At 37.5% G+C, this 27,752-nt stretch overlaps 1 protein-coding gene across 3 annotated transcripts; it reads left to right on the top strand.

Annotated features, from left to right (window-relative positions):
- Nucleotides 1-4,530: 4,530 nt before the first annotated feature.
- Nucleotides 4,531-26,557, top strand: LOC108414420. 3 transcript variants are annotated; one of them, XM_017687282.2, is made up of 7 exons: nucleotides 17,897-18,081; nucleotides 19,434-19,551; nucleotides 20,925-21,257; nucleotides 22,674-22,769; nucleotides 23,396-23,505; nucleotides 24,231-24,267; nucleotides 24,768-26,557. In XM_017687282.2, the coding sequence occupies exons 2-6, from the start codon at nucleotides 19,503-19,505 to the stop codon at nucleotides 24,261-24,263; spliced, it is 621 nt and encodes a 206-aa protein (XP_017542771.2). In that variant the 5' UTR covers nucleotides 17,897-18,081; nucleotides 19,434-19,502; the 3' UTR covers nucleotides 24,264-24,267; nucleotides 24,768-26,557. The 3 variants fall into 3 exon arrangements, with proteins under 3 accessions (XP_037400497.1, XP_037400498.1, XP_017542771.2); XM_037544600.1 differs by lacking the exons at nucleotides 17,897-18,081; nucleotides 19,434-19,551; nucleotides 20,925-21,257; ... (2 more) ...; nucleotides 24,231-24,267; nucleotides 24,768-26,557 and adding exons at nucleotides 4,531-4,558; nucleotides 6,353-6,462; nucleotides 8,173-8,502; ... (1 more) ...; nucleotides 11,337-11,459; nucleotides 12,236-12,456; XM_037544601.1 differs by lacking the exons at nucleotides 17,897-18,081; nucleotides 19,434-19,551; nucleotides 24,231-24,267 and adding an exon at nucleotides 6,353-6,462 and having other exon boundaries at nucleotides 23,396-23,514.
- Nucleotides 26,558-27,752: the final 1,195 nt, after the last annotated feature.

The following is a 27,752-nucleotide window of genomic DNA, read 5'->3' on the forward strand; positions in this document are numbered from 1 at the left end:
ACGTATTAAGGGGCCCAAACCAGTAGGTGGCCACATGTGAGCAATTAGGGGAAATTTAAACAGTGTCATTGTGCTGTGGCTGATCACAATTTGGATGTATAATGTACATTTTCTCTCATTGATAGAGCTGAAGTGGTAAAATATAGTGGTCCAATGAAAACCATATATTTCCATTTTTGTTGATTTTTAGTTTTCTACATCATGTCAACACACCAGCTGTCCTTTACATAGTCTAAAAATTTGATGATGAATGCACCAATAGAAATGCTTTAAAATCACTTATAACCAAATCTCTTTACATTCACTTACATTGAAAGGTAAGAGTGTTTTTGCCTTCTGCTGTAAAGTTAATATTTTGGAGATACTTGTTTTTCATTGGACAGCGATGATATGATATAAATTTGCATGTAAGATTATAGAAAAATAAAACTTGTCTTTAAAACTATATGTTTTGATGAATCTTGTGTAACAGGGAGCGATGAGGCGGACGCATGTGCGGAGGTAAGCAACTTTTATTAAGGGCAAATCCAGGGTCATAGTCGAGACAGTCCAGGTTCATATAGCCAACACGTAGAGATTGGGGGACAGACATGACAAAAGGAACAGTGCCTCAAACAAGAGTCAAACAACAAACAGACCGATACAACCAACAAAGACCAATACAAAGACCAGCAAAGACAAAGTGCAAACACGGGGCTTAAGTAACAGAGGGTAACGAGGGATGGTTAAACAATAAGGGGCGGAGTTACAAAACGAGGGGCAGGACTAAAGATACCAAAACAAGTACATGGACTAAACCAAAACGCAAACACATGGACAGGACTGGGAGGGGCCAATCGTGACATCATGGATATGTCATACACTCAAAATACAAAAATAAAAATAAAGTTTTGAATAAAGTGCCACGATTTTCACACAGTTTGAAAAAAATGTCAGCTGCTTTTTACACCATGTCAAAATTAATGATGAATAAATCAAAACTGAATGGTCCAAAGTGGCTGGAGATAAAACAGATACATTATCTTACATCGCAATGTAAAAATGTTTTTCCTTCTGCTGTTTTTTGAAGAAGTTTTGTTTCAACAAGGAAGATATATTAGACTGACTGCTGTGAAGTCTTGTTTGGGGTCTCTGTGCCGTGATCATTTCCTTCAGAAATGTAGAGAAGATCCAAAGCTTCCACTGAGACCTTATACGTGCAGTGGTCACCCAGACTGTCTTCTCCACTGTGATACTCATAGGCAGGGGCGTCGCCTGGGGTGGGCTTCCGGGGCTTCAGCCAGTAGATTATCCAGTAGCCCCGAACCTTTTCGCTCAGCTGTACTATTAATGATGAGGCCAATGCTGCTGTGAGAATAGGAAATCTCTTAACGCCAATCATAGTGCCGCTTCAAGGATAAAGTTCCGCCTTTCAGGAGAAACAGCCAATCAGCTTGCTGGTTTTGCGGGCGCGGAGGAGAGCCCACCCCCACCCCCGTGGGGGAGCGCACATGTGCTCTAGCCATTTTTGGCAGCAGGTTGCAGGAAGCTGACGGTGAAAGAAAATGGATATACGGCGTTTTTTCAAGGAGAAAGGTAACGGTAGTTAACTATGTAAACTGTGATGACATTGTTTGTGGATCTGATAGCTGGTTAAAAACACACGTCTCCGAATCAGAACACACAGATCAAACCCACTGTGTGCTTAATAAAATGCAGCTTGTCACTAGTCAGCTTCGGAATTAGTTAGCTAACAGACAACAGGAGAGGAGAGCAGAGCAGAGGACAGGAGAACAGAGACCTGGAGAGGAGAGGAGAGAACAGGAGAGGAGATGAGAACAGACAACAGGAAAGGAGAGGAGAAGAGAACAGACAACAGGAGAGGAGAGGAGAGCAGAGGACAGGAGAACAGAGACCTGGAGAGGAGAGGAGAGAACAGGAGAGGAGGTGAGAACAGACAACAGGAGAGGAGATCAGAGAACAGGAGAGGAAAGAGGAGAGAACAGGAGGTGAGAACAGAGTAGAACTGGAGAGGAGAGGAGATGGGAGAAGACAATACAAGCGGTATGGAAAACAATGCCTAATAAACACATTATTAATAAAATACACATGTTTTTAGTACGAAGACTAGCAAAATAATGCCAGATGTAGTTTGTTTTAGCACAGTCTTTTGTATTTAAAATATTGTTTCCAGCTTTATTTTAAGCATGCTTTCCTGAATTACTATTTAACAGGGTAGAAGAGAGGGTGGAGAGGGAGGAAATGTGGAGAGACCTGAAATGAACTGAACTGATCAGGACTGGACTGATCTAAAGAAAGAACAGGTTAGGAGAAGAAAGACTGTGCAAAAACATACAGGATAGATAATAATTAATTCTTAAAGAGTGTTAATTGTGTAGACCCCTTAGCACTAATAATTATTAATATTTCTTTCAATAATTTGTTTCAATGTGTCATAAAAGGTAAAAGAACAATTTAGAAACAAGTGAATTGTTTACATTATTACACAGTTGCATGAAATCCATTGTTTACATACTGTTTTGCATACTTTATTGAGGAATGGATTTACTGATTGAATATACCTGGTCCATGTCCTTTAGTAAAAGCTCACTATCTTTAGGTCACCAACAGTCATTCTGCAGAATTTGTGCACCCTTTGTTAAATTTTAAATCTGTTGAATAAAAAAATATAACTCCATATTATAGTGTTAAACATTATATATCAGGGTACGTATTGTAAAAAATAAATATATATATATATATATATATATATATATATATATATATATAATTAACTGGGCAGAGCCCCGGATCTTTACATACCCAGGCAACGCCCCTGCTCATAGGTGAGGAATAGGAGGTGGGAGAGGTTCTGTAGACCAACCTGGGCCAAGAAGAGAAGGAGGAGGAGGAGGAGATGAGCTACCATCAGTCTCTGTATTGCACACAGTCTGAACCATCAGCAGAAGAATCATGCTTCAGCTAGGATGAATGTAGTTTTTAGCAATAATTTCATTGAAATCAGCTACAAATCATTAATACAGTCATGCCATAAACATGTCCAGTAACAGAACAGAGTCACTTTATCATAACCAATAATGGGCATAAGGTATAAAAAAACAAACACATCAAAAATGATCATATGACATAAGCTGTCATGCTGTCAAACATTACGGTATCTTTCCAGCAGTTGGGAACCCTGAAAGCCTTCTAGGCCTTCAGAAAAGGCCTAATGACATCTGCAAACTGAAAAAGCACGTCTTTAATTTTAATTAATTTTTGTTCAATAGAATCTTGTCTGTGTTTAAATTCTGCAAATATTGAAAAAACGTCTCTTGCTTTGTTGAAAAGTCGGATGGAACAAAATGCTTACAATTTTGAAATGCAGAGCAGAAAATTGGTCAATCAGGAATTGTTGGGATGATGTTAAGTCACACAAAGTCCAGTAAAACCCTCTTAAACATCACTGTAAAATCACTGTGAAATGCTTCCTCAAATGGCTGAATGCTTTTAAAAATGTTTGACAAAACACCAAGAAGGGCCTGGGTTCAATTCCCCAGCCGGGCAACCAGGGTCCGTTCTGTGTGGAGTTTGTATGTTCTCCCCATGTCTGTGTGGGTTTCCTCCGGGTACTCCGGTCTCCTTCCACAGTCCAAAGACATGCGGTCTGGCCTACTGGACATGGTAAATTCCCCTAGGTGTGAGTGTGTGAGTGAATATGTATGTCTGTCTGTCTGTCTGCCCTGGGGTGGACTGGTGACCTGATGATATATGATATATGATTAAAATTTGAGATATATGAAACTCCCACCTTGTACTTCTACTCACTGGTCACTTTATTAGAAACATCCACCTTGTACGTCCACTCACGGGCCAGCTCTCTGTATAGTTTTGCAGTTACAGTCTGTATCTTATATTGCTGCACAGTTTATTAGCTCCTGTGTACCCCATTCATTAGTGGTGGCTCTACTTTTATTGCAAAGAACAATTATTTAAGTAAACGTTTTTAGCATATATTTAATAAATTTTCCAAATTAAATAAGTATTATGACTACTACCCATTACAGTCAAAAGCACAACTAAATGCATTTAATATATATTTAATATTAGCTTAATCACAAACGAAGTTGTTGTAAGTTGCACCATAACAAATTCAGTCTGTTTTAAAGTGTGTTCCATATGCTTTTACTTGTTATTTTAAATGCGCTTTTAAAAGTACCTTTTTCTTTAGCAAAGGCAATTTAAGACAGAATGTTTACTCTGAAATTAAAGCAGTTATTCACAGCGCAGCTGATGATCATCATCAGTTTTCTATTGAAACTCACTCTGTAGTTGTTGTGAATTCAGGAAGTAACACTTAAACACAAATAAACTTCCTCTTTATTTTATTTTTTTGTTCTTAAAGACTTTCAGTGATGTTTAGTTGACGTTGGGAGACTTAAATGGGCGAAGAACAAAGTGTGGTTCAAGCCACATCCTTTTTCTACACCTCAGAGTCTCTTGTTCATTGTTTGTGTTCTGGAACCAGACAAACTGCAGGTCATTGTTGCACTGCTGATGTGGACAGGAGCCTCACACAGTAGGTTTAATTTTGTATTTTATAACTTATGATCTTTATTTAACCAGTGAGATCTCACTGAGAGTAATCTCGTTTTCAGAGAAGTGTCCTGACCACTCTTTATTAATACCGTGTGCTTTAAAATCGACCTTGGTTGTGCTTTGTTTGTTTACAGCTACTTTTCAGATTTTCAAAGCTGTTTTCCTGAAAATGTTAGAGCACAATTTCTATGTATGTGTTGAGTTCAATATATTGTAAATATTTAATAAAAAGTTCAACACAAAACCTTTAAAAAATGCCATAGATTTTCCATATTGCACAGAAGTGTGTTGTCTGTAGAGGATGTCTATTTATTTTCTCTTAGAAAGTCGACAGAACTTTGATCAAGGCTGCCCAATCTTTTTTTTATACATTTTCGTTATATATTTTACATATTTTCCACAAACGTGCTCACATAGTGGCCCTCATTCATCAAAGTGACTTATAAAAGAGGCATTTCATCACATTTAATCATGAATGAGCTGTGTCTGATTTATAAAAGCTGTCATATGAGTGGAGATCTGAGGACGAATGATGAATCAGCTCTGGTGCATGAAATCAAGCACCAGCCTACCAGCACCTCATTTACATATCGTTTACATGAAGCACACCCTAATTCATGCGGATGCTTCAGTAGGGAGCTTTGGCTGTGGCTGTGCTCATAGGTGGAGTTTGAAGTCAAGCAGTGAGTGCACTGCTCCCCCTACTGACCAAACTTTATAGTGTCATTACAACAACTGGAAAGGATAAACTGTGAAAAGAGAGAAAATATCTGTTTTTTTTTAAGGTAGAATGATGTTTATATAATCTGATTATTGTTCTAAAATGACTTATTTATTTGCTGTATTTTTGCAGCTTCTGCACTGACTGTGTTTTGTATTTGTTGGTTTTTGGGCAGAGTCAGTCTTATAAACCAAATGCATAGTGTAACACATCTTTAAATGGAACATGGAACAGATGCATCATTTATTTACACTTATGTTCATGTAAAATAAGTGAATTTTTGTCCTGGGTCTTGTGCAAACAAATTATTGGTATTAATCTATTTTTATTGCCATTTTCCCATGATATTATGCATTATATGGGTAGTAGTTTTGATGAGTTAACCACAAATCAGGCGTTGTTTATGTTTCAATTTTAAAGACACTTGTTTATCATATGGATATGCCAAAGATGAAACTGATAAATAACAATCCTGTAGCTGTTACTGGGGAAATGAGTGTGCGCTCATTGTATGATCAGAATTGACTGTATGTAACTTTGATGACCACAGTGTTTAACATTGAACTAATACATAACAAAGGATTTATTCATGAGTGTAAACAAAGATATAAAAAATAAAAATGACAGGGAAAATTCAGGCACTGTACCAAGTACAGTGTTGTGCTCAGTGTGATATTGTGCAGTACCACAGCATCGCCAGCAGGGTGAATCAAGAGGCTGCTAGAAAACAGACAGGAAATGATGTTGTGTTATTGTTACCCCTGTTTTACTGATGGTTGCTGATCACTGAAGTCATTTATTGTGTATCTACTTGACTATTTGCCATCAAGCATAACACACAGGTTAAAAATACAAAAATGAATCAAGTCCCAGGCATTAATGCTAATGATGTTAATGACGTTAAGACACAATCTGGACTGTTATGCTGCTTTTATACAACAGTTCTACAAAATGAATAGCAAAGTAGAGCAAAGAAGACAAATATTTAATCTAATGTGCTTTAATTTGGGCAAAGAATGAGGATCAGTTGCATAAAATTTCTATATCTCAGAGCGCTCAGTGTGGTCAGCGTGGTCAGCGTGGAGGCTACACGTGGCTGAAGGACTAAATGAGAATGCTGGTGATCTTTGTGGTCCTGCTGATGTTCAGAGGAGCTTCCATGGGTGAGTTTCCTGCAGCAGCATTTCATTTTACAGTTTGAATTGATAACATGTTGAGTGTGTTCATTTGATCTGAAGGTTCAGGTATTATTTGCTGTTTTATGAATAAAGTTTTCATTATAATTTAATGTTCTTGACTCTGAAATGCGTTCCTCCTGCTGGGTCCATGTGCCCCCCGATTCCCTCCCAGCTCGGTCCTAATACCCATTGGCTACACCCTAGTGCCCCTCCGGTTCCCTCTCAGTCAGGACCTAGTGTCCCACAGGCTACAAACTGAACCCTCGTTGTTTGTATTTTGGTAACAGCTCCCTGAGACTGTCTGATGGGTTCTGATGAGTTAGACTGATGAGATGATGAACAGAGATGCTCATCAGGTCTGTTTTTGATTTGGGGTGTTATGAGGAAACTGCTCATGGCGGTGTTAGGGACCATCATCAAATTGCAGGAAGAAATGATCAGCGTTTCAACAGCCTCACATTAACATATCTACATTTAATACATACATCTGTTAAACTCTCGCGCTATTTGACCTCATTGCCCATGATTGTTTCTGTGTGGGTTTAATTTGCGTTTGTTGAGGGCCGTTTGCTGTGAAGAGGAGGTGCAGTTTCCTCATAGTGCCCCCAATTCAGAATCAGACCTGATGAGCATCTGTGTCCATCATCTCATCAGTCTAACACGTCAAATCCCGTCACTGTCAGGGAGCTGTTAGTTTCTCCTGCACAGGACAAGTAACGCGACCTGTATCTACTACATTGATTTTGTGCACGAATAATAAAACTTGAAAACTATTTAAAAAAACGAGAGAACGAATTAGAAAATCGTGATAAACAAAAACGTGTGCACCTTTAAAAGAAAACGGAGCGATTTAAGGAAACGTGACCACGAACAAAAGAAAACGTGCGTACGAACTGCAAAAACGTTCGAATTAATTATTCTAATTTTTTTTTTTTACCTCCTTCCTCTCCAGGGCTCCCTAACTTTCTTTATAGTGGTGGTGATAGGAACCAGACATCACAAGGTTTACAGCATAAATAATGACATTTTATTTACTATCCAAAATGACCTACATATATATATTTTTAGATTTTATACGTAATATATTTGATTTGTAAAATAGTGGAAAACTTTTTTTTTTCTTTGATGACTATGTTAAAAATATGTTTTATGCCAAAACCTTCACAAAACTATTGTAATATAATATCTCAGACATCAGGCAGTATATTCATAACCATGTAATCACTTTCTGTGAGGGAGCTTTTAGAGGCATTAAACTCTGCAGATGTCTGGTTCCTATCACCACCACTATAAAGAATTCTGACTCACACCAGACCACTCGGAATGACTTTGCTTACATCTAAGTGAGCAACATACACAGAAATGTTGAAAAAAAAAAAGCGTGGAATTTCCCTTTAATGCTGACTTTGCTTGCAGTGCTCCTCTATTATTGTATTTTATTCCAGTGAAATTAAAGTATATCTTATTAAACTAATTAGACATCTTAAATTCTGCTGCACATTTCTCATATGCCTTTTTTCTTCTCCACAAAGACATTCACTCATTTACCTCTTCACTGAAAACTGTGACTCGGTGTTTAATCTCAGCTCTCTGGTATAAACAGGCTGTTTAAAGTGTGTTAGAGGTGAATACAGTAGACGACACTTCACTGTATCAGATTAACGACAGAATCTTCTTGCTGTTCTTCCTCTGCAGGTTTGCTGCCCATGAACCCTGTTTGTAGATTTAATCAGAGTGATCCATGTTATGGAGCTGTGGGACGAACGCTGTACCTGCAGCTGACACCTGAGGAGCTATTATTCTTGAAGAAGAACATCAGTGGAACTTCTACTTACATTTCCAGATTTCTAAACCATAAAATCAGACAAAACCATTCAGATTATCCAAGATGGGAGTATGTTGCTGATAACAGAACCATAATAATCAGCAGTGCAGAGAAAAGAGACTCAGGAAGATACACTTTAGATACATTTGATTCAGCAGGGAGATACAGAGGTGTTTATCATCTCCAGCTGGTTATTGAAGGTGGGTCTACACAACCTAATCACACTTAAAAATGCATCACTACAAAATGTTTAATATTAATTGACTAAATTTTCTAATGAAAACAGTTCCCAGATTTTTATCAAACTGATGCCGGATATATTTTTATTATTATATTATTGTCTATTTTTCATTTGACACAAACAGAAAATGACATGAAAACGTACATTTTTTATTGAATTTGCAAATAATAGGTTTCCCGAAAGAAATATCCTTGTATCTTAATTAGTAGGTTCTTGTATCCAGGGCTACATGTTTTAGAAGTTTGGTAAAGGCTTAAATGTCTCATTCGCTATTTATTGTAATTTATAGGTTAAATGGTGCAGCCCAGCAATGGCTTTATCCTATAACAGTGACAAACATTGCGATCTGTAATCTAGACTAATCTCTAATCTAGATTGAGCAATAATCTTGACTGAACTGTAAAATGGATTGAATTGTAATCTAGACTGAGCTGCAGTCATAGACTAGTTGAGCTGTAATGGAGATTACGCTGTAATCTCCACTGATCTGTTGATCTATCATTTGCAGCTGTGGTGTCCTCAATGGAAGTGACGTACGACTGCTTCTTTAGCGAGAAGAGGAAAGTTTACTGTTCCTCTGATGGAGAGAATGTGCGCTACAGCTGGACTCTCTCACATACGCACCAACTGGCTGATGGGAACCAGACTCTCCTGCTGGACAGAGAGGCTGTGACCTGCTATGCTCAAAATCATGTCAGCATTGCACACAAAACTATTGAACTACATCAGTGTTCTGGTAAACTGGATTCATTCTCTCTTAGTAGAAAACAATATTATTGAACCAGTGGTATAAAAATATCGACTATACATTTACATAACACAAGAAAATGAAACCTAAATTCAAGCCAATACGTGATTAAAAGACTAGAGTCTGTATTTTTCTTTTTACCTTCTTGAATATATGCATACATTTTTATACAGTTCATCAGGTTGTATGCAAACGCTTGAATATTAATGGTCAAATTGCATGTTTTGTTGATCTTCTAAGAGAAAATAAGCCTCTACAGAGAACTCAGTTAAGATTAAGTGACCCTTATTAGTCCCACCACAGGGAATTTTCACCTCTGCAATTAACTCATACATGACGTGAAACACACATACACACTACTGAACACACACGCTAGGGGGCAGTGAGCACACTTGCCCGGAGTGGTGGGCAGTCCTATCCGCAGCACCCGGGGAGCAGTTGGGGGTTAGGTGTCTTGCTCAAGGACACCTCAGTCATGTGCTGTCGGCTCTGGGGATTGAACCAGCGAACTTCCGGTCACAGGGCCGATTCCCTAATCTCCAGCCCATGACTGCCCCCAGTGTCTTAAATGTGTCATTTAAGTTATACTAATCTAAAAATGACCTGATCGTTATGTAGTTGTTAATGAATAATAAGTAACTGTAGCGTCACATGTTGGTAAAATGGTAAACTAATGGTAGCAAGTTACATCTAGAAATTACATCATAATTTTCTAGGTGTTAAAAAATAATAACCTAGTAACTGTAGCTGTGATGGATTAGTGACCTGTCCAGGGTGTTTCCTGCCTTCTGCCCAATGAGCACTGGGACAGGCTCTAGCAGCCCTTGCAACCCCGGAAGACACGGGGCTTAGATGATGAGTGAGTTAGTAACTGTAGTGATAACTAGTTGGAATAAAATGGAAAAATGTATTTTTAATTTATAGAGATATAGTCCAGCTTTTACAGCATAATATCTGCTTCATCAACATATCACTCCTACTCTTTTATGACCTTACAGGGTTTAAAGATATTAATCCATTATCCCAGAAACAGTGAGGTAGTTCTGCTGAAATTAGGCGGTCTTAGTGTGGAAAATACTTATTCACATCTGTCGACTTGCTTTAGGCACAGTATGTTGTTCAGATACAGTTACACACTGTAATTAAAGTGAAATTAAATTGAATTGAAGCAAAATCTCTCAGTGATTGCGTCTCACATCAGGTGAAAACATCACGTCTTCAAAATGATGAGCGTAACAACTTTTACATGCAGGCACATCTATAAGTGCTGTTACTATGGATTAGATAAAGTAATTATGTCAAGATAACACAGAATGAGAGCTGGAACATGCAACATGTTCCCTTAGTGTTACATGTTCTCATAATACTGTTTCTTACATAACACTTCCAACCCACAGTGTGACTGTTGAGGTGAACGCTACACATACAGACACCACACACAGAGCTCAGAAGTGGGTTTCTAAAAGCAGATAACATTTCATTTCTAATATTTAAACTTCTTTTTGTAAGTTACGAGGACTGTATGAATGTATAGTAAAAGTTTTCAGGTTTTATTTACAGTTTTATAATATAAATATTAGAAAAACAAAACAGTCTACAATTTCAGATTTAGAGGGTATAGAGGGTGTGTTCACTTATTATCACTTAGAAAAACAACGAAACATGTCATTTAACCAGAGGTGCCCAAATTCAGTAAAACAGTCATATCCACATATTTTCCCACCCAAATATTTTGTTGATTTTCAAGTGAAAAAAAATCTGCAGCAAACAATTTTAAATGTTCTGCACCTGAAATGCACAGTTGCTTTATGTTTGATAAAAGTCAAGTGGTCTTTATCGTCATTCCTCAGTATAATTTGTGTAAACTGGAACAAAATGTCGTTCTTCAGGCCTCATAGTGCAAAACAACAGCAGTACATTACACACCAATACACAGAGTGCAGATATGAATTCTCACATGATTGTCTCTTCTGTCCAGGTTTATTTACGTATCATACCACCCACATAGCATCTATATTATATTTCTCTTTTTCTGTCTTTGTCAGGTTTCCTGGTGTTTGTGTCAGTGTGGCTCTTTGAGGTCATCGTCCTGCTGTCCCTGTTAGTTGGAGCGTTTTACATCTACACCAGAATCTACAAGAAACAGAGAGCAGCTGAGGGTAAGACCGGTACGTTTATCATGGAGCATATTAACTATATATTTGAACAATATTGTAACCTGAATATATTAACTTTAATATTGGAGAAAATACACTCCTCTTTATTAGAAACACCTACATTGTACTTACACTCTACCTCAGTCACCATTGGTCACTGTCTGGTTCAGTTTCACAGGGCTGCTGTTGTCCAGATATTATTTTAGTGGTGGACCATTCTGAGCATATCAGTAACACTGACATGGTAGCTTACGCAGTGTTCCTGGGGTCTTTACACTCATCATGTCAAGGCTAGGTTGAAAGTGGTCCACCAGCTAAAAACACCCAACCAAGAGTGGCTCTGGGGTCAGCAACAGACCACTGTTGTAGAGGTATAGGATGGCTAGGACAAAGTGTGTCTTGACCTGTAGACCAGCAAGGAGGAGTTTCAAAGTAGGGGTTTCTAATTAAGTGGCCATGGAAATGAATCAAAATTAAACTTTGGCAATCAAGTTAAGTTCTATGAATACTGACATGTCTTTGCTCTTTAAACTAAACATAATTTCTCTATTTTCCAATTTTTCACACACTTTTTACACTGTCAAAATTAGTGATGAATAAACCAAAACTGAATGGTCCAAAGTGGCTGGAGATAAAACAAATACATTATCTTACATCGCAATGTAAAAATGTTTTTCCTTCTGCTGTTTTTTGAAGAAGTTTTGTTTCAACAAGGAAGATATATTAGACTGACTGCTGTGAAGTCTTGTTTAAGCTTGGGGTCTCTGTGCCGTCATCATTTCCTTCAGAAATGTAGAGAAGATCCAAAGCTTCCACTGAGACCTTCTACGTGCAGTGGTCACCCAGACTGTCCTCTCCACTGTGATACTCATAGGTGAGGAATAGGAGGTGGAAGAGGTTCTGTAGACCAACCTGGGCCAAGAAGAGAAGGAGGAGGAGATGAGCTACCATCAGTCTTTGTATTGCACACAGTCTGAACCATCAGCAGAAGAATCATGCTTCAGCTAGGATGAATGTATTTTTTAGCAATATTTTCATTGAAATCTGCTACAAATCATTAATATAGTCATGCCATAAACATGTCCAGTAACAGAACAGAGTCACTTTATCATAACCAATAATGGGCATAAGGTATAAAAAAACAAAAACATCAAAAACGATCATATGACATAAGCTGTCATGCTGTCAAACATTACGGTATCTTTCCAGCAGTTGGGAACCCTGAAAGCCTTCTAGGCCTTCAGAAAAGGCCTAATGACATCTGCAAACTAAAAAAGTACATCTTTTATTTTTATAAGTTTTTGTTCAATAGAATCTTGTCTGTGTTTAAATTCTGCAAATATTACAAAACGTCTCTTGCTTCATTGAAAAGTTGGATGGAACAAAATATTTACAATTTTGAAATGCAGAGCAGAAAATTGGTCAATCAGGAATTGTTCTCATCCCTGGTATCTATGTACATATAGTTAAGTGGGTTCTTCCATTAGTTGGGACTTCTATTGGGCTAAGATGCCCTAACATGATGTGTGAACTACTGGCAAAATCAGAAAGTGATAAAGGAATCAGCCAATTATGTTTTGATTACCTATGGGTGGGGCCAATTTTAGAGAATCACTCTAGGCCTTGTGGAAGCCCCCTCACTGTATGATTTCTAGTCTAATCAGTGGGTTTGTTAGAAATGGACACTAGTGGCAGCTCTAAATGAGAGTAATGAGGGTAAATGTTAATGATCATTTATAACTTCTAGTAACAGAATGAATGCTTTTTAGAAGCTTCAAGTTATTGTAGAAGTGCCAATAGAGGTTAATGTGAATCACCATTAGCTTAGTGCAAACAAACAACTACAATCCCAAGTGGACACTAGAGGAAGTTAGTATTATAGTAGAGTTGGGCTATTTCCTCATGTTTTGGCCCAGTTTTATATTGTTGGCCCAAATTGGAGGCCGAGCTCTGATAGTCACAGTTTACCACTGATGTCTAACCCAATTACTGTTAGAGGTAAAATGACACTGTTGTTCAGTAATACAAAGCCTCTTATGACAACTCATGACAGCAGTTATATGTTTATGCGCTGTAGAACATTATCATATTTGGTTCCTATAACTATCATTGAAAAGTAATATGAGTTGTAATTCTAGTCTCATCGTGACTGTTGGTGGTTATAATGGCAGAAAATCAAATGAACAATATTTACTTTTATTTTCATTTCCACTGAAACAAAACAAATGCAAAAACATAAGCCTCAAGTGGAGGTTCAACCACAGATCACTTGAAGATCTACAGCTGTTTTAAAACGATTTAAGCATCATTTGTTCATATATCTCAAATCTTAATCATATACCATGATCATATCTTATATCATCATATATCTTATATTCTAAGCATTTAAGATATATTAACTTATCCTAATGCTATATAAAGAGCTTAGTCTGTAAATTAATCTGCAATATGCTAAGTTTTCAAAGCATCACATGGATTAGCACCAACATACATAACATGCTGCCTGTATCTGTATGTTCTGGATCATTCTTTAAGGTCTAGTCAGGCAGACATTCTTTAAGACCAAAAGTTGAGGCCTTTTGTTTTTATGCATCAATAGCAAATCGTATTAGTACATTTTTACGGCATTTTAGCTGATGCTCTCTTCCAGAGCGATGTACAATTTGATCATTTTACACAAGTAGGCGAAGGTGGTGTTGGGAGTCTTGCCCAAGGACTCTTATTGGTATAGTGTAGGGTGTTTGACCAGGTGGGGATTGAACCCCAGTCTACAGTGTCGAAGGCAGAGGCGTTAACCACTACACTATCCCAACCACTACATCATTTCAAGAAGCAACTAAAAAAATTTTTTTACCAAATCTTTGTTTTGTATTACTATTTTGCACAGATAAATTCTTTTATTCTTATTCTTTTATTATTGTTTTTGGAATGACTATTGTCATTTTTAATTATATATTATTATTGCTTTTTAATTATTGTTTCTTGTTTAATCGTTCTTTGTTCATTGTCTTCCCTCTTCTTATATGTTCATGTGGTTTTGTTTACATTTATACCTTGTGAAGTACTTTGAGTCAGATTTCTATATGCAAGGTGCCATACAACAAAGCTTATTATTGTTAAAGATAAGGCCAGTTATTTTAGTGCAATAAGCCATGGGAGGCTCTCGTTACTGTGACTTTTAAGGTTAAGGGATGATGTTAGGCAGTATGAAGTCTAGTAAAACCCTCTTAAACATCACTGTAAAATCACTGTGAAATACTGCCTCAAATGGCTTTTAAAATGCTTTTTAAAATGCTTTTAAAAAGTCTGACAAAATACAAAACTATACACCGATCTTCAGCTAATAATTTAATATATTATTAATAATTATTGCAATTACAGTTCTATTCATTTCATACTGTATGTGTTTAATATGTTCGTCAACATGTTGGTCTTGTCATCTTCTTGTTTCTGCTCTCTGTAGCTTTAATGCTAAACAGGACTCCATGTAATACTGCATTTCTAACAATCATGTCAATAAAGCTTTTTAAATTACACAGTGTGTGTGATCTGATATAAACAGAGAAGCATATGTGTAACATCCTTCTATGCAGAAGTGGTCACAGGCCTACACAATCAAATTGAGAAATGGAATAAACCGTATTTTAAGGGGATGAAATATGATTTGTTTACTATGAGCGCTGTCACTGTGTATATAACCATAAGTTATTTTGCTCTCCACCAAGTTCTGCCTTATTTTCTCAGTGTTCCAATCACAGCTGCCTTGCCATCTTCATTGGGCAGAAGTTATGCTTGTGGTGAGTGGATGCGTGATTTATACTGAAGGGCGCTATTGGTTAGTGAATTAAAATGATGGTTGTGTGTAACGAGGAGCGAGGTAGCGGACGCATGTGTGGAGGTAAGTGACTTTTATTGAGGGCAAATCCAAAATCAGGGTCATAATGGTCCAGGTTCATGTAACCAACATGGAGAGATTCAGGTACAGACATACGAGAAACACAAACAACCAAACATTTCTAACAACAACAAAGACCAATACAATCAAACAAAGACCAGTAACCAGACTGGGGAAAACACAGGGCTTAAATACATAAGGGTAACAAGGGACAGGTGCAAACACCGGTGGAGACAATCAGGGGTGGAGTCATGAAAGGAGGGGCTAGGATTAGAAAACCAAAACAAACACACATGGACAGGACTGGGAGGGGCCAATCGTGACATTGTGTTTATATGAACATCAGAATAAGTATAATAATGACCTCACTGCAGTAAAGAATAGGCTATAGCCTGATGTCAGAACATTGTGGTACATGGTGAGTTTTGAAAATGATGTTTACCACGTTAGCCTGCCCACTTTTTCACAGGTGTAGCAAAACAATGTATTTCTGCCTACACCACTGATATCCTGTACATTTAGCAGGCTTGTTGAGAACAGCTCTCTCCTCCTTATCCTAAAGAGGCTCTATAGCACTGAGATTCAGGGTTTGTCACTGTCAAGTTTCTGGAACTGACTGTCCTGTTCATGGAGTAATTCAGTGATGATACGTGTCATGCATTCTTTCAAGTCAGGCTTCTGTCTATTATCATTATCATGCTAGGAAGTGTCTTTCTAAATGTGATTAGGATCAGGGTTGGGAACCTGTGCCCTACAAAAATACTGTAAAACCTGCATTTTTAAGAACAAGTATTGAGTCTTGCTTCGTTTTCCTCTTGGATCCATCTTCTTTGTTAGCCAAAAGCAGAAGAGCACTGAACTGGCACATTAGCTGATGAACTAGCTTCAGTGAGAAAGACTTCTAGTTGTACAATTGTTCTGTTTTTTTAATTCTATGAATTCTATGATTATTCTATGATTTTAATGCTTTTTTGTTACATTTTGTATGTATGCAACCACCTGGGATACTACAGCAATAGCCTAGAAACACCTAAGCCATCACCATAAACATCAGTGGTGCAGCAACACTATAGCAACCACCTGAGATACTATAGAAACACCAACCTTGTACTTCCACTCACTGGTCACGTTATTAGAAACATTTAAAATACCCACTTTGTATTTCTACTTACTGGTCTCTTTACTGGACACACCCACCTTGGACATCTACTCATTGGCTACTTTATTAGAGACACCCAGCTTGTATTTCTACTCACTGGCCACTTTATTAGAAACACCCGCCTTGTACTTCTTCTCCATGGCCACTTTATTAGAAATAACCACCTTGTACTTTTACTTACTGGCCACTTTATTAGAAACAGCCACCTTGTACTTCTACTCTCTGGCCAGTTCATGAGCTCCACCAGTCTTATAGGTCCACTAAATAGGTTTGCAGTTAGAGTCTGTAACTTATGTTTATCAGCTCCTGTGTACCCCATTCATTAGTGGTGACTGGTGACTCTGTATTTATTGAAAAGGACTATTTTTGAAGTAATCATTTTTGGCATATATATATATATATATATATATATATATATATATATATATATATATATATATATATATATATATATATATATATATACATATATACATATATACATAAAGAAATGTTCCAAATTAAATAGGTCTTATGACTACTACCCTCTAAAGCTTGTTTGAGAAAAAAGCACTCAAAAGCACAACTAAATGCATTTAATATATCACTGCTGTCGGAAGACTTTACATTGTGTGTACATTTCATGATGAATGGACCAAAAGAAACGGCCCAGAATGACTTGGAAAAAATTCTGGTTCCACTGACTTAAATTAAAAGTAAAGTATGTGGTTTCTTTCTCCTGTAAAGTTACCATTTTGGAAATACAAGGTTTTCTTCCGATAGCAGCGATATATTTAATATTAGCTTAATCACAAATTAAACACACAGAAGTTGTGTGAAGTCGTTCCATAATAAATTCAATATGTATTAAAGTGTGTTCCATATGCATGTATGCATTTTAATGATTAGCCGGGAGTCCAAGAGAGCACTATTGGCTCTTTCTGGGTGGGTAGGATCCCCCCCCCCCCCAACTTCTCCCCCATCTATCAACACAATGCTAGTCAGTGCAGGTGTCTGTTAGCTGATCTGTCCAGTGACGTTGCGTGAGCGGCAGTCCAAAAGGAAGCGGTGGCTGGTTTCGCAGGTCTCAGAGGAAGACTGTGTTAGCCTTCACCCTCCTAGCGTTGATGGCATCGTGTGACGGGGGGAGTCCTAGCTAGTGGGTGGAATTGGAAACGACTAAAGTTTTGGGGAAAAAACTGGGGAAAAATAAAATAAATTAATAAATGCACTTTTAAAAGTACATTTTTCTTCAACAAGGGGAACTTAAGACAGAATTCTTTTGGCTCTGTTTACTCTTAACGTGTTCACAGTGCAGCTGATCGTCATCAGTTTCCTGTTAAAACTCACACTAGTTGTTGTGAATTCAGGAAGTAACTCTTAAACTGAAATAAACTTCCTCTTTGGAATTTCTTAATGACTGTCAGTGATGTTCAGTTCAAGTTGGGAGGCAGACATATCACCTTTATATGGGTGAAGAACAAAGTGGTTCAAGCAACGTACATTTTCTACACCTTTGATCAGAGTCTGTTGGTCATTGTTTGTGTTCTGGAGCCAGACAAACGGGTCATCGTTGCACTGCTGATGAGGAGCCTCACACAGTAGGTTTAGTTTTGTGTTTTATAATCGATGATCTTTATTTAAGGTCTCACTGAGAGTAAAATCTTTTTCAGAGGAGTGTCCTGACCACTCTTTATTAATAGTGAGTGCCTTAAAATCGACTTTGGTTGTGCTTTGTTTGTTTACAGCTGCTTTGCAATTTTATCATAGCTTTTTCTGTGGTGTTTTTTTATTGGCTATTAATTTATTTGCTAGTGGCTATTTATGTATTGAGTTTAATATAGTGGAAAAAAATTAAAAATAAAACATTTAAAATGCCATCCATTTTCCACGTTGCACAGAAGTGTGTTGTCTGTAGAGGATGTCTATTTATTTTCACTTAGAAAGTCTACAGAACCTTGTCATTTGATCAAGGCTGTTCAACCTTTTTTATATGTTTTTATTATAAAATGTGCCTCATCAAAGTTACTTAAAAAGAGAGATTTCTTCACATGTAGTGATGAATGAGCTGCTCTGTGTCTGATTTATAAAAGCTGTCATATGAGTGGAGATCTGAGCACAAATGATGAAACAGCCTGGGTGCGTGAAATCAAGCGCTGGCCTACCAGCACCTCATTTGCATATGATTTACATGAAGCACACCCTATTTAATGCGAGTGCTTCAGTACGGAGCTTTGGCTATGGCAGTGCTTATGAGTGGAATTTGAGGTCAACTGACCAAACTTTATAGCATCATTATGCTGACTAGAAAGAAAAAAAAAAAGAAAGAAACAAAACGTCTGTTTTTGAAATTATTTATTCATGAGCGTAAACAAAGATATGAAAAAAAAAATTGATAGGGAAAAAAAGTATTCAGGCACTGTACTAAATATAGTGTTGTGATGTGTGACATTGTGCAGTACCAGAATCGCCAGCAGGGTGAGTCAAGAGGCTGCTAGAAAATAGACGTGAATTGAAGTGATGAACCCCTGTTTTCCTGATGGTTGCTGATCATTAAAAGGTGTTGAAGTCATTCATCTTGTTAGCGCTTAATTATTTGCAATCAATCATAACTCAAAGGTGAAAAATACAAGTAAATAAAATCCTATTGATGTTATTCACGTTAAGACACACTCTTGACTTTTATGTTGCTTTTTTTTTACAATGATTGTAAAGAGTAAATAACAAAGTAGTGCAAAGAAGACCTGAACAAGAAATAAAATGTGCTTTAATTTGGGCAAAAAAGTGCTTACACAATCATAATGACTTACACAATCATAATGCTTACACAATCATAATGACTTACACAATCATAATGACTTACACAATCATAATGCTTACACAATCATAATGACTTACACAATCATAATGCTTACACAATCATAATGACCCTTCCTCTTTTTCACATTTTCAGTTGCATGAAATCTCTAAATCTCTGAGTGGTCAGCGTGGAGGCTACATGTGACTGAAGGACTAAATTAGAATGCTGGCCATCTTTGGAATCCTGCTGATGTGCACAGGAGCTGCCATGGGTGAGTTTCCCTCAGCAGCATTTCATTTTATAATTTGAATGTATGTCATGTTGGCTGTATATACATTTGAGCTGATGGTGATCAAATGAGAGGCACTGAAACTTTTTATATATGTCTTTCTGTGAAGGTCAAAAAAGACATAATATCATTATTATATTCAAAATGAAAAGTCAAAATAAACAATTGTCACAGCTGTCATTGTGATTTTATATACATATATATATATATATATATATATTATAAAATGTGCCTCATCAAAGTTACTTAAAAAGAGAGATTTCTTCACATGTAGTGATGAATGAGCTGCCCTGTGTCTGATTTATAAAAGCTGTCATATGAGTGGAGATCTGAGCACAAATGATGAAACAGCCTGGGTGCGTGAAATCAAGCGCTGGCCTACCAGCACCTCATTTGCATATAGTTTACATGAAGCACACCCTATTTAATGCGAGTGCTTCAGTAGGGAGCTTTGGCTATGGCAGTGCTTATGAGTGGAATTTGAGGTCAACTGACCAAACTTTATAGAATCATTATGATGACAAAAAAAAAAGAAAGAAACAAAATGTCTGAAATTTTTTTTTAAATTATTTGTTCATGAGCGTAAACAAAGATATAAAAAAATAAAATTGATAGGGAAAAAACGTATTCAGGCACTGTACTAAATATGTATTTATGTATTATATATATATATATATATATATATATATATATATATATATATATATATATATATATACACACACACACACAAACCATGGTCACATGGTGGAAACATGGTCATTAGGACAAAAGAACTGCGGGTGTGGAACATTACTACTGCACAAGAGTGAGAGCAGGACACTCTCTTCACTTTGTCATGAGCAAAGCTTCAGACTTATATTATAGTGATTAGATTATATTAAACTCTGCAGATGTCTGGTTCCTATCACCACCACTGTGAACAATTCTGACTCAATTTCTCTTGATTAGAGCGTTTCACAACAAACCACTCTGAACGGTTTTGTTTTCATCTAAGAGAGCATTTTATTCAGACATTTTCAAAGAAAGAGAGGAATTCCTCTTAAATGTTGACTTTGCTTGCAGTGCTTCTTTATTATAGTTTTTTTTTATTACAGTACATTTACATTTCTTTCGTTAAAACAAATTAGACATTTTGAATTCCGCTACACATTTCTTCCATTCCTTATTTCTTCTCCCCAAAAACATTCCCTCCTTTACACATTTACCTCTTCACTGAAAACTGTGACTCGGTGTTTAATCTCAGCTCTCTGGTATAAACAGGCTGTTTAAAGTGTGTTAGAGGTGAATACAGTAGACGACACTTCACTGTATCAGATTAATGACAGAATCTTCTTGCTGTTCTTCCTCTGCAGGTTTGCTGTCCATGAACCCTGTTTGTAGATTTACTCAGAGTGATCCATGTTATGGAGCTGTGGGACGACCGCTGTACCTGCAGCTGCCATCTGAGTATGAATTAGACTTAAGAAAGCGCTACAGTGGAACCGCTTCTAGTCGCATTTTTAGATATAGAAACCCATTAATCACACATCACCATGCAGATTATCCAAGATGGGAGTTTGTTGCTGATAAAATAATTATAATAATCAGCAGTGCAGAGAAAAGAGACGCAGGAGGATACACTTTAGAAACATTTGATTCAGCAGGGATGTCAAAAGGTGTTTATCGTCTCCAGCTGGTTATTGAAGGTAAGTCTACACAACTTCTAATTACACTAATACAAAAAACGCATCACTGTAAAAAATTTGAAATATCAGTTAATTCCTTTTTTCCTAAAATGTCATTGTAGCTTTAGTTGTAGGTTCTTGTATTCAGGGATACATTTCTCAGAAGTTCAGTAAGTACTTAATTGCTTAAGTACTTACTACAGCAAATTAAGTGTTGGAGAAATTCAGGCAGCCCAGCAATGGCTTTATCCTATAATCACGACACATATAGTTTGGGATACAGTGATCTGTAATCTATGCTGAGCAGTAATATAGACTGATCTGTAATCTACGCTGAGCAGTAATTTAGACTGATCTGTAATCTACACTGAGCAGTAATTTAGACTGATCTGTAATCTACACTGAGCAGTAATATAGACTGATCTGTAATCTACACTGAGCAGTAATTTAGATTGATCTGTAATCTACACTGAGCAGTAATTTAGACTGATCTGTAATCTACACTGAGCAGTAATTTAGAGTGACCTGTAATCTACACTGAGCAGTAATTTAGACTGATCTGTAATCTACACTGAGCAGTAATATAGACCAAATTGTAATCCAAACTGAAATTTGGTCAAGACTGAACTGCAATCTAGACTAAACTGATTGAGCTGTAATGTAAATTAATCTGTAATCTAAGTTAAGTGATACTTATTAGTCCCACAAACGGGGAAATTTCACCTCCATATTTAACCCCTCTGTGAAGTTAAACACCATATACATACTAGGGAGCACACACACAGTAGGGGGCAGTGAGCACACTTGCCCAGAGCAGTCGGCAGCCCTATCCACGGTGCCTGGGGAGCAGCTGGGATTAGGTGTCTTGCTCAAGGACACCTCAGTCATGTACTGTCGGCGCTGGGGATTGAACCGGCAACCTTTCGGTCACAAGGCCAGTTCCCTAACCTCCAGCCCACGACTGCCCTAAACCAAAGTCTAGATGGAGCTGCAATCTTGTAAATGTTCTGTTGATACATTACATTATGTACTAGATGTACTGTTAATATTTTACTTCCATTAAGCAAAACCTAACCTTACCAACCTCACCCATAACCTGATTATCACTCTGGCCCTAATCCGAACCCTAACTCTAACCTTAACCTCAACCTAAAACCTAATACTAATGCTCCTAAGCCTAACATGTTTTGACATGAGAGTCTCACAGAGCCCTACTGAGAGCCCATTGAGTGTTTGTTTCATCTTTAAAAATACACAAAATAAAGTGTCACCCAAACATTTTGCGTATGACTATGAGAGAAATAAAGTTGTTTAAAATCAAAATAATATTTCTATACAATCAGTTTAAAGTGTAAATGAGCAAAAACACCGGATGACCTGCTACACATTCTTCTATCTTTCTCTTTTCTTTTTCTCATTTCTTTTCTTTGTTTACAGAAACAACAACTCATACAATGCCCACCACAGCAGCATCTGTCTCTGCAGTGACCAGTGCAGTGACCAGATGTGGACAGATGACACATTTGGATACCAGTAAGACTGTCACTCTCAGTATATTACACAGCCTCTTATAACTCAGTGCGTGTCTACTTCAGATTTCAACATTACATTGTGCAGGTTTTGATGGGTGATACACGATAAAATGGGAGAATGTTTGTAAAAGGGTTGGTTTTTGTGACATCATGAAAACTATGAATCCAATACAGGCTTTTTTTACAGCTTAGTTAGTTTCATCCTGCATATCTTCCTGGTGTATTTCCCTTATGCGTTATTCTGTAACTAGATCCACTTGAGCTGGAAAAGGTTAACTACAGGATTCATGAAGAATTTGACTGGCTGATTTGTATGGTATAAAATATCTGTGTTATATCCCCAAATTTCCTCAGATAGCCCAATTAAATCCAGTTAGTTATATCAAGATGGAACAGCATCACTTATAGTGAAACACTGGAACAACATGTCGTTCTTTAGGTCCCATAGTGCAACACCCAAGAGCAGCACATTACACACCCCTACACCTAGAGTTCACATTTGAACAGCGTTTTTACATGACTGGGCTTTCTGTCCAGGTTTATGTACTGTTTACTAGTTTACTTAGATAACATACCATCCACACAGCATCTCTGTTCTGCTCTCTTCTCTTTTTCTGTCTTTGTCAGGTTTCAAGGTGTTTGTGTCAGTGTGGCTCTTTGAGATCATCATCCTGCTGTCCCTGTTAGTTGGAGCGTTTTACATCTACACCAGAATCTACAAGAAACAGAGAGCAGCTGAGAGGCCTGTATGTTTATTATGGAGTATTAACTAGTATTAACTATGCTGTGGGGCAGTCATAGGCTGGAAGTTAGGGAACTGGCCCTCTAACTGGAACATCACCAGTTTGATCCCCAGAGCCGACAGCATGTGACTGAGGTGTCCTTGAGCAAGGCACCTAACCCCCAACTGCTCCCTGGGCGCTGCGGACAGGGCTGCCCACCGCTCCGGGCAAATGTGACCCATAGTGTGTGTGCTCACTAGCGTGTATGTGGTACTTCACTTCACGGACGGGTTAAATACGGAGGTGAAATTTCCCCACTGGGGGACTAATAAAGGGTCACTTAATCTATATATTTGAAAAAATCCTATAATGGCTCCATACTGCACCACACAACAGCAGCACATTGCCCACCAATACATCGTGGAATGTGTTGCATGTGTGCATATATGAATATATTAATGATTAATGGACAATACACACTAGCATCTTTATTAGAAATTATACACCTGCCTTATACTGTCATTCTACCTCTTTCACCATTGAACAGTTTCTGACCACAGGGCTTGTCCAGCTGTAATTTGAGTGGTGGATCATTTTCAGCAAACCAGTGACTCTGCCCGGGTAGTGTATGTGGTGCTGGTGTGAGTGCATAAGGTAAAGCAGAGTTTCTGGAGTTTTTACATTCATCGTGTCACGGCTAGGTTGAAAGTGGTGCACCAACTAAAAACACCCAACCAAGAGTGGAACTGCGGTCAGAAACAGACCACTGTTGAAGAGGTATAGGATGGCTAAGGCTGTAGTCCAGCAAGGTGGAGTGTCTAGGAAGGTGTTTCTAATAAAGTGGCCATGGAAATTCTATATCTGTGGTGGCAAATGGAAACATGATCAATAATGATATGTGGAGCTTTGACAGTCAAGATAGTTTTAAGTGAAGCTCTGTGAAACTCTATCTTCATTACAACAATACCTTGTATGTCCATTTTTCATTTTTTACATTTTTGTTTACACTGTATCAAAATTCCATTATAAATAAATCAAAGGTAGGTTATAATAAAACAGCTGGACTATCTTACACTGAAAAATGTTTTTCCTTCTCCTGTTTTTTGAAGATTTGAGGTTTCGTTTCGAGGGAGATGGTATGCTAGATTGTCTGCTGTGACTCCTTGTTTAAGCTTGGGCTCTCTGTGCTGTGGCTATTTCAGAAACATAGAGTAGATCCAAAGCTTCCATTAAGACATTATACATGCAGTGGTCAACCAGACTGTCTTTTCCACTAGGATGCTCCTAGGTAAGAAACAAGAGGTGGAGGAGGTTCTGTAGACCGATCTGGGCCAAGAAGAGAAGGAGGTCATCATGAAAGGAGAGGAGGAGTCACCATCACACCATCCATCACACACAGTCTAAACCATCAGCAGAAGAATAACTCGGCTAAGAAGAATGTAGGTTTTGGGAATATGTTTGTTGAAATCTGCTACATAACATTGATGTAGCCATGCAATAAACATATTACCATTACCAATAACAGTCATGAGGTGTTATGATATTCAAAGCAATAACAAAACAAGGCAAAAAAAAAAACACACACATGAAAAATTGTCATGCACATCTAATTAAGTGACTTCTATTAGTGCTTCAAAAGCTGTGAAGTCTTAGACATGTTAGATAAACTTTTGGCCTATCATGGTTTGATTTCCAGTGTTTGGGGGGTGATTTTATGAGTCATATTAGGCCTTCTGGAAGTCCCCTCACTGACAGTGAGGTATGAGTTCTAGCCTAATCAGTGAGTTTGTTAGAAATTGAAAACATTGGTGGCAGCTCTAAATGAGAGCTCACTACTGAAAAGTCACTATAAAACTGCTACATGATCAACGTTTTTGATCATTTAAACCTTGTAGTTTTGAAGATGTAGATGTAGATGTTAATGTGAATCACCATTCGCTTATCGCTAACAGCAAGAATCCCATATAGACATGGTGGAAGTGAATATTATTTCAGCTGTTTTAAATGCGTTCAGGGATCAGATACATGAACCAATCCTGATACTGTATAAAGTGAGAAATCCATATATTAATCTGCATGATGCTAAGTTTTAAAGCATTACATGGATTAGCACCAACATACGTAATGTACTGCCGGTCTTTGTTCATTCTTTGAGGTTCAGCAATGCAGCCTTTCTTAAACCAGTACAAGTTAATTTCATAAGTGAAGAAGTGCTGAGGCACCTTTTATTTTTGTGCATCAGCAAGAACATTCTAATTTAAATTAAACAGTACACAACATCAGTACAACATATCATTTCAAGAAGGGACTGAAAAAATATTTTTGTCACCTTCATTTTCACGATTCTATTGCTTGTTTCTTACTTTTTGTACAAAGATGATGGCATTTATTTTTTATAGCGATTTTTATTTTTATAGTCCTATTTCTAGACATGCATATTAATTGTTTTATTACTGCTATTATCATACTGTTATTGGTATCATTATTGTTTTTTCTTTTTAATGTTACTACTACATCTTCAGGTATGTTTCTTGTTTAATTGTTCTTTTTATTTTCTTGTCTATGTTCATGTGGTCTTATTCAAAAATACACCTTGTGAAGGACTTTAAGCTGCATTCATGTGGTGCTTTATAAAAAAGCTTATTATTATCATTATTTTAAGTAAAGCTAATTATAGTTAAGCAGTGCAGTAAGCCATAAGAGGCTGTGCATTACTGAGTTTTTACACAGTTAAGGGATGTTGTTAGGCAATATGAAGTGAGTAAAATCCCCTTAAACATGATAAAATCCCCGTGACAACACTACCTCGAGTGGCTTAATGTGTTCAAATAAGTTAAGTAATATTGTATTTAAAATGTTTTACTACCCAATACGCCAATTTTCAGCTAATAATTCATTATTAATCATTTTTGCAAAAGCAAATTCTCTTTTGTGTTTAATATGTTGAACATATTGGTTTTGTCATTCTCTTGTTTCTGCTCTGTGTAGCTTTACTGCTAAACAGGATTCCATGCAATAATGCCGTTGTAACAGTCATGTCAATAAAGCTTTTAGATTAAACAGTGTATAAGATCTGATATAAAGGAGAAGCATCTGTGCAACATCCTTCTTGTATGCAGGTGAGCTTTAACCTGCTTGTGGAGCTACAGGTGCAAGTGAGCGCTTTGGGTCCAGTTCAAATCAGAACAGTTCAACAACAAGTTCCCTCTCAACTGATGTGGACACATCACACAAGATTTAGTAAGAATGGAAAGAGGCAGCCACAGTGCTACGATCAGTAGAACCAGGGTTATCACACACTGAACTAGACACAGTGCCCAAGAAGTACGCACATTGTACGCTCCCAGATTGGTTGGAGGCCTACCCAATCAAACGGAGAAATCATGGAATAAACCATATTTTTAAGAAAAAGAAATATGGCTTGTTTTCTGTGAATGTTATCACTGTATTATGGCCAAAGCCATTATGCAGTCCACTGTCTTCGCCATCTTCATTGGGCAAAAGTTGTGCCTGTGCTGAGTGGATGTGTGATTTATACTGAAGGGTGCTGTTGATTAGTGAAGTAAAATGATGGTTGTGTATACGTGAATCCAGCATTCTGGTTAATGTCAATTGTTCCACTGTCATTATGACATTGCGATTCAAGGTGTCTATAAAGTTGCCTGCCCGCTTTATCACAGGCCTACTCAAAAATGGATTTCTGTCTATGCTCCTGATGCCAAGCAGTCTTGCTGAGAACAGCTCTCTGCTACTCATCCCAACATCCACTTTTCATTTTCTTTTTCAAACGGACTAACATGCAAATATATGTTAATTAGCACTAGGCGGGGCTACATTTTAGGACATCCTCAGCTGTCCACGTCAGAATCGCCATCATTCCTCAAGATAATAGACTATGAGTCTCCAGAAAAAACACTGTCATGACTCAGATCTGGTAAAACTGAACATCAGATGAAACGTCGTCTGACCAAACGGCCTCAGAGAAAAGGTATCAGACCAAACACAAGCCAGGTCAAGCATAGACTGGTTGGTATAACATAGAAAACTATTGTGTATGTCGATATAAATGCCAGTGTAACATTTTCTGTTTTTTTCTGAGGCCATTTGATCACCAAATCTGAGACATGGTGGTGTTTTTTCTCGGACAGGTGAGATTGTCCTAAAATGTCCCCTGTAGCCCCGCTAGTGCTAATTAACATATATTTGTATGTTAGTCAGTTTGAAAAAGAAAATGAAAAGTGGAAAATGAAAAGTGAACCTCC

Source organism: Pygocentrus nattereri, chromosome 14, assembly GCF_015220715.1.
Source record: "Pygocentrus nattereri isolate fPygNat1 chromosome 14, fPygNat1.pri, whole genome shotgun sequence".
NCBI lineage: Eukaryota > Metazoa > Chordata > Actinopteri > Characiformes > Serrasalmidae > Pygocentrus > Pygocentrus nattereri.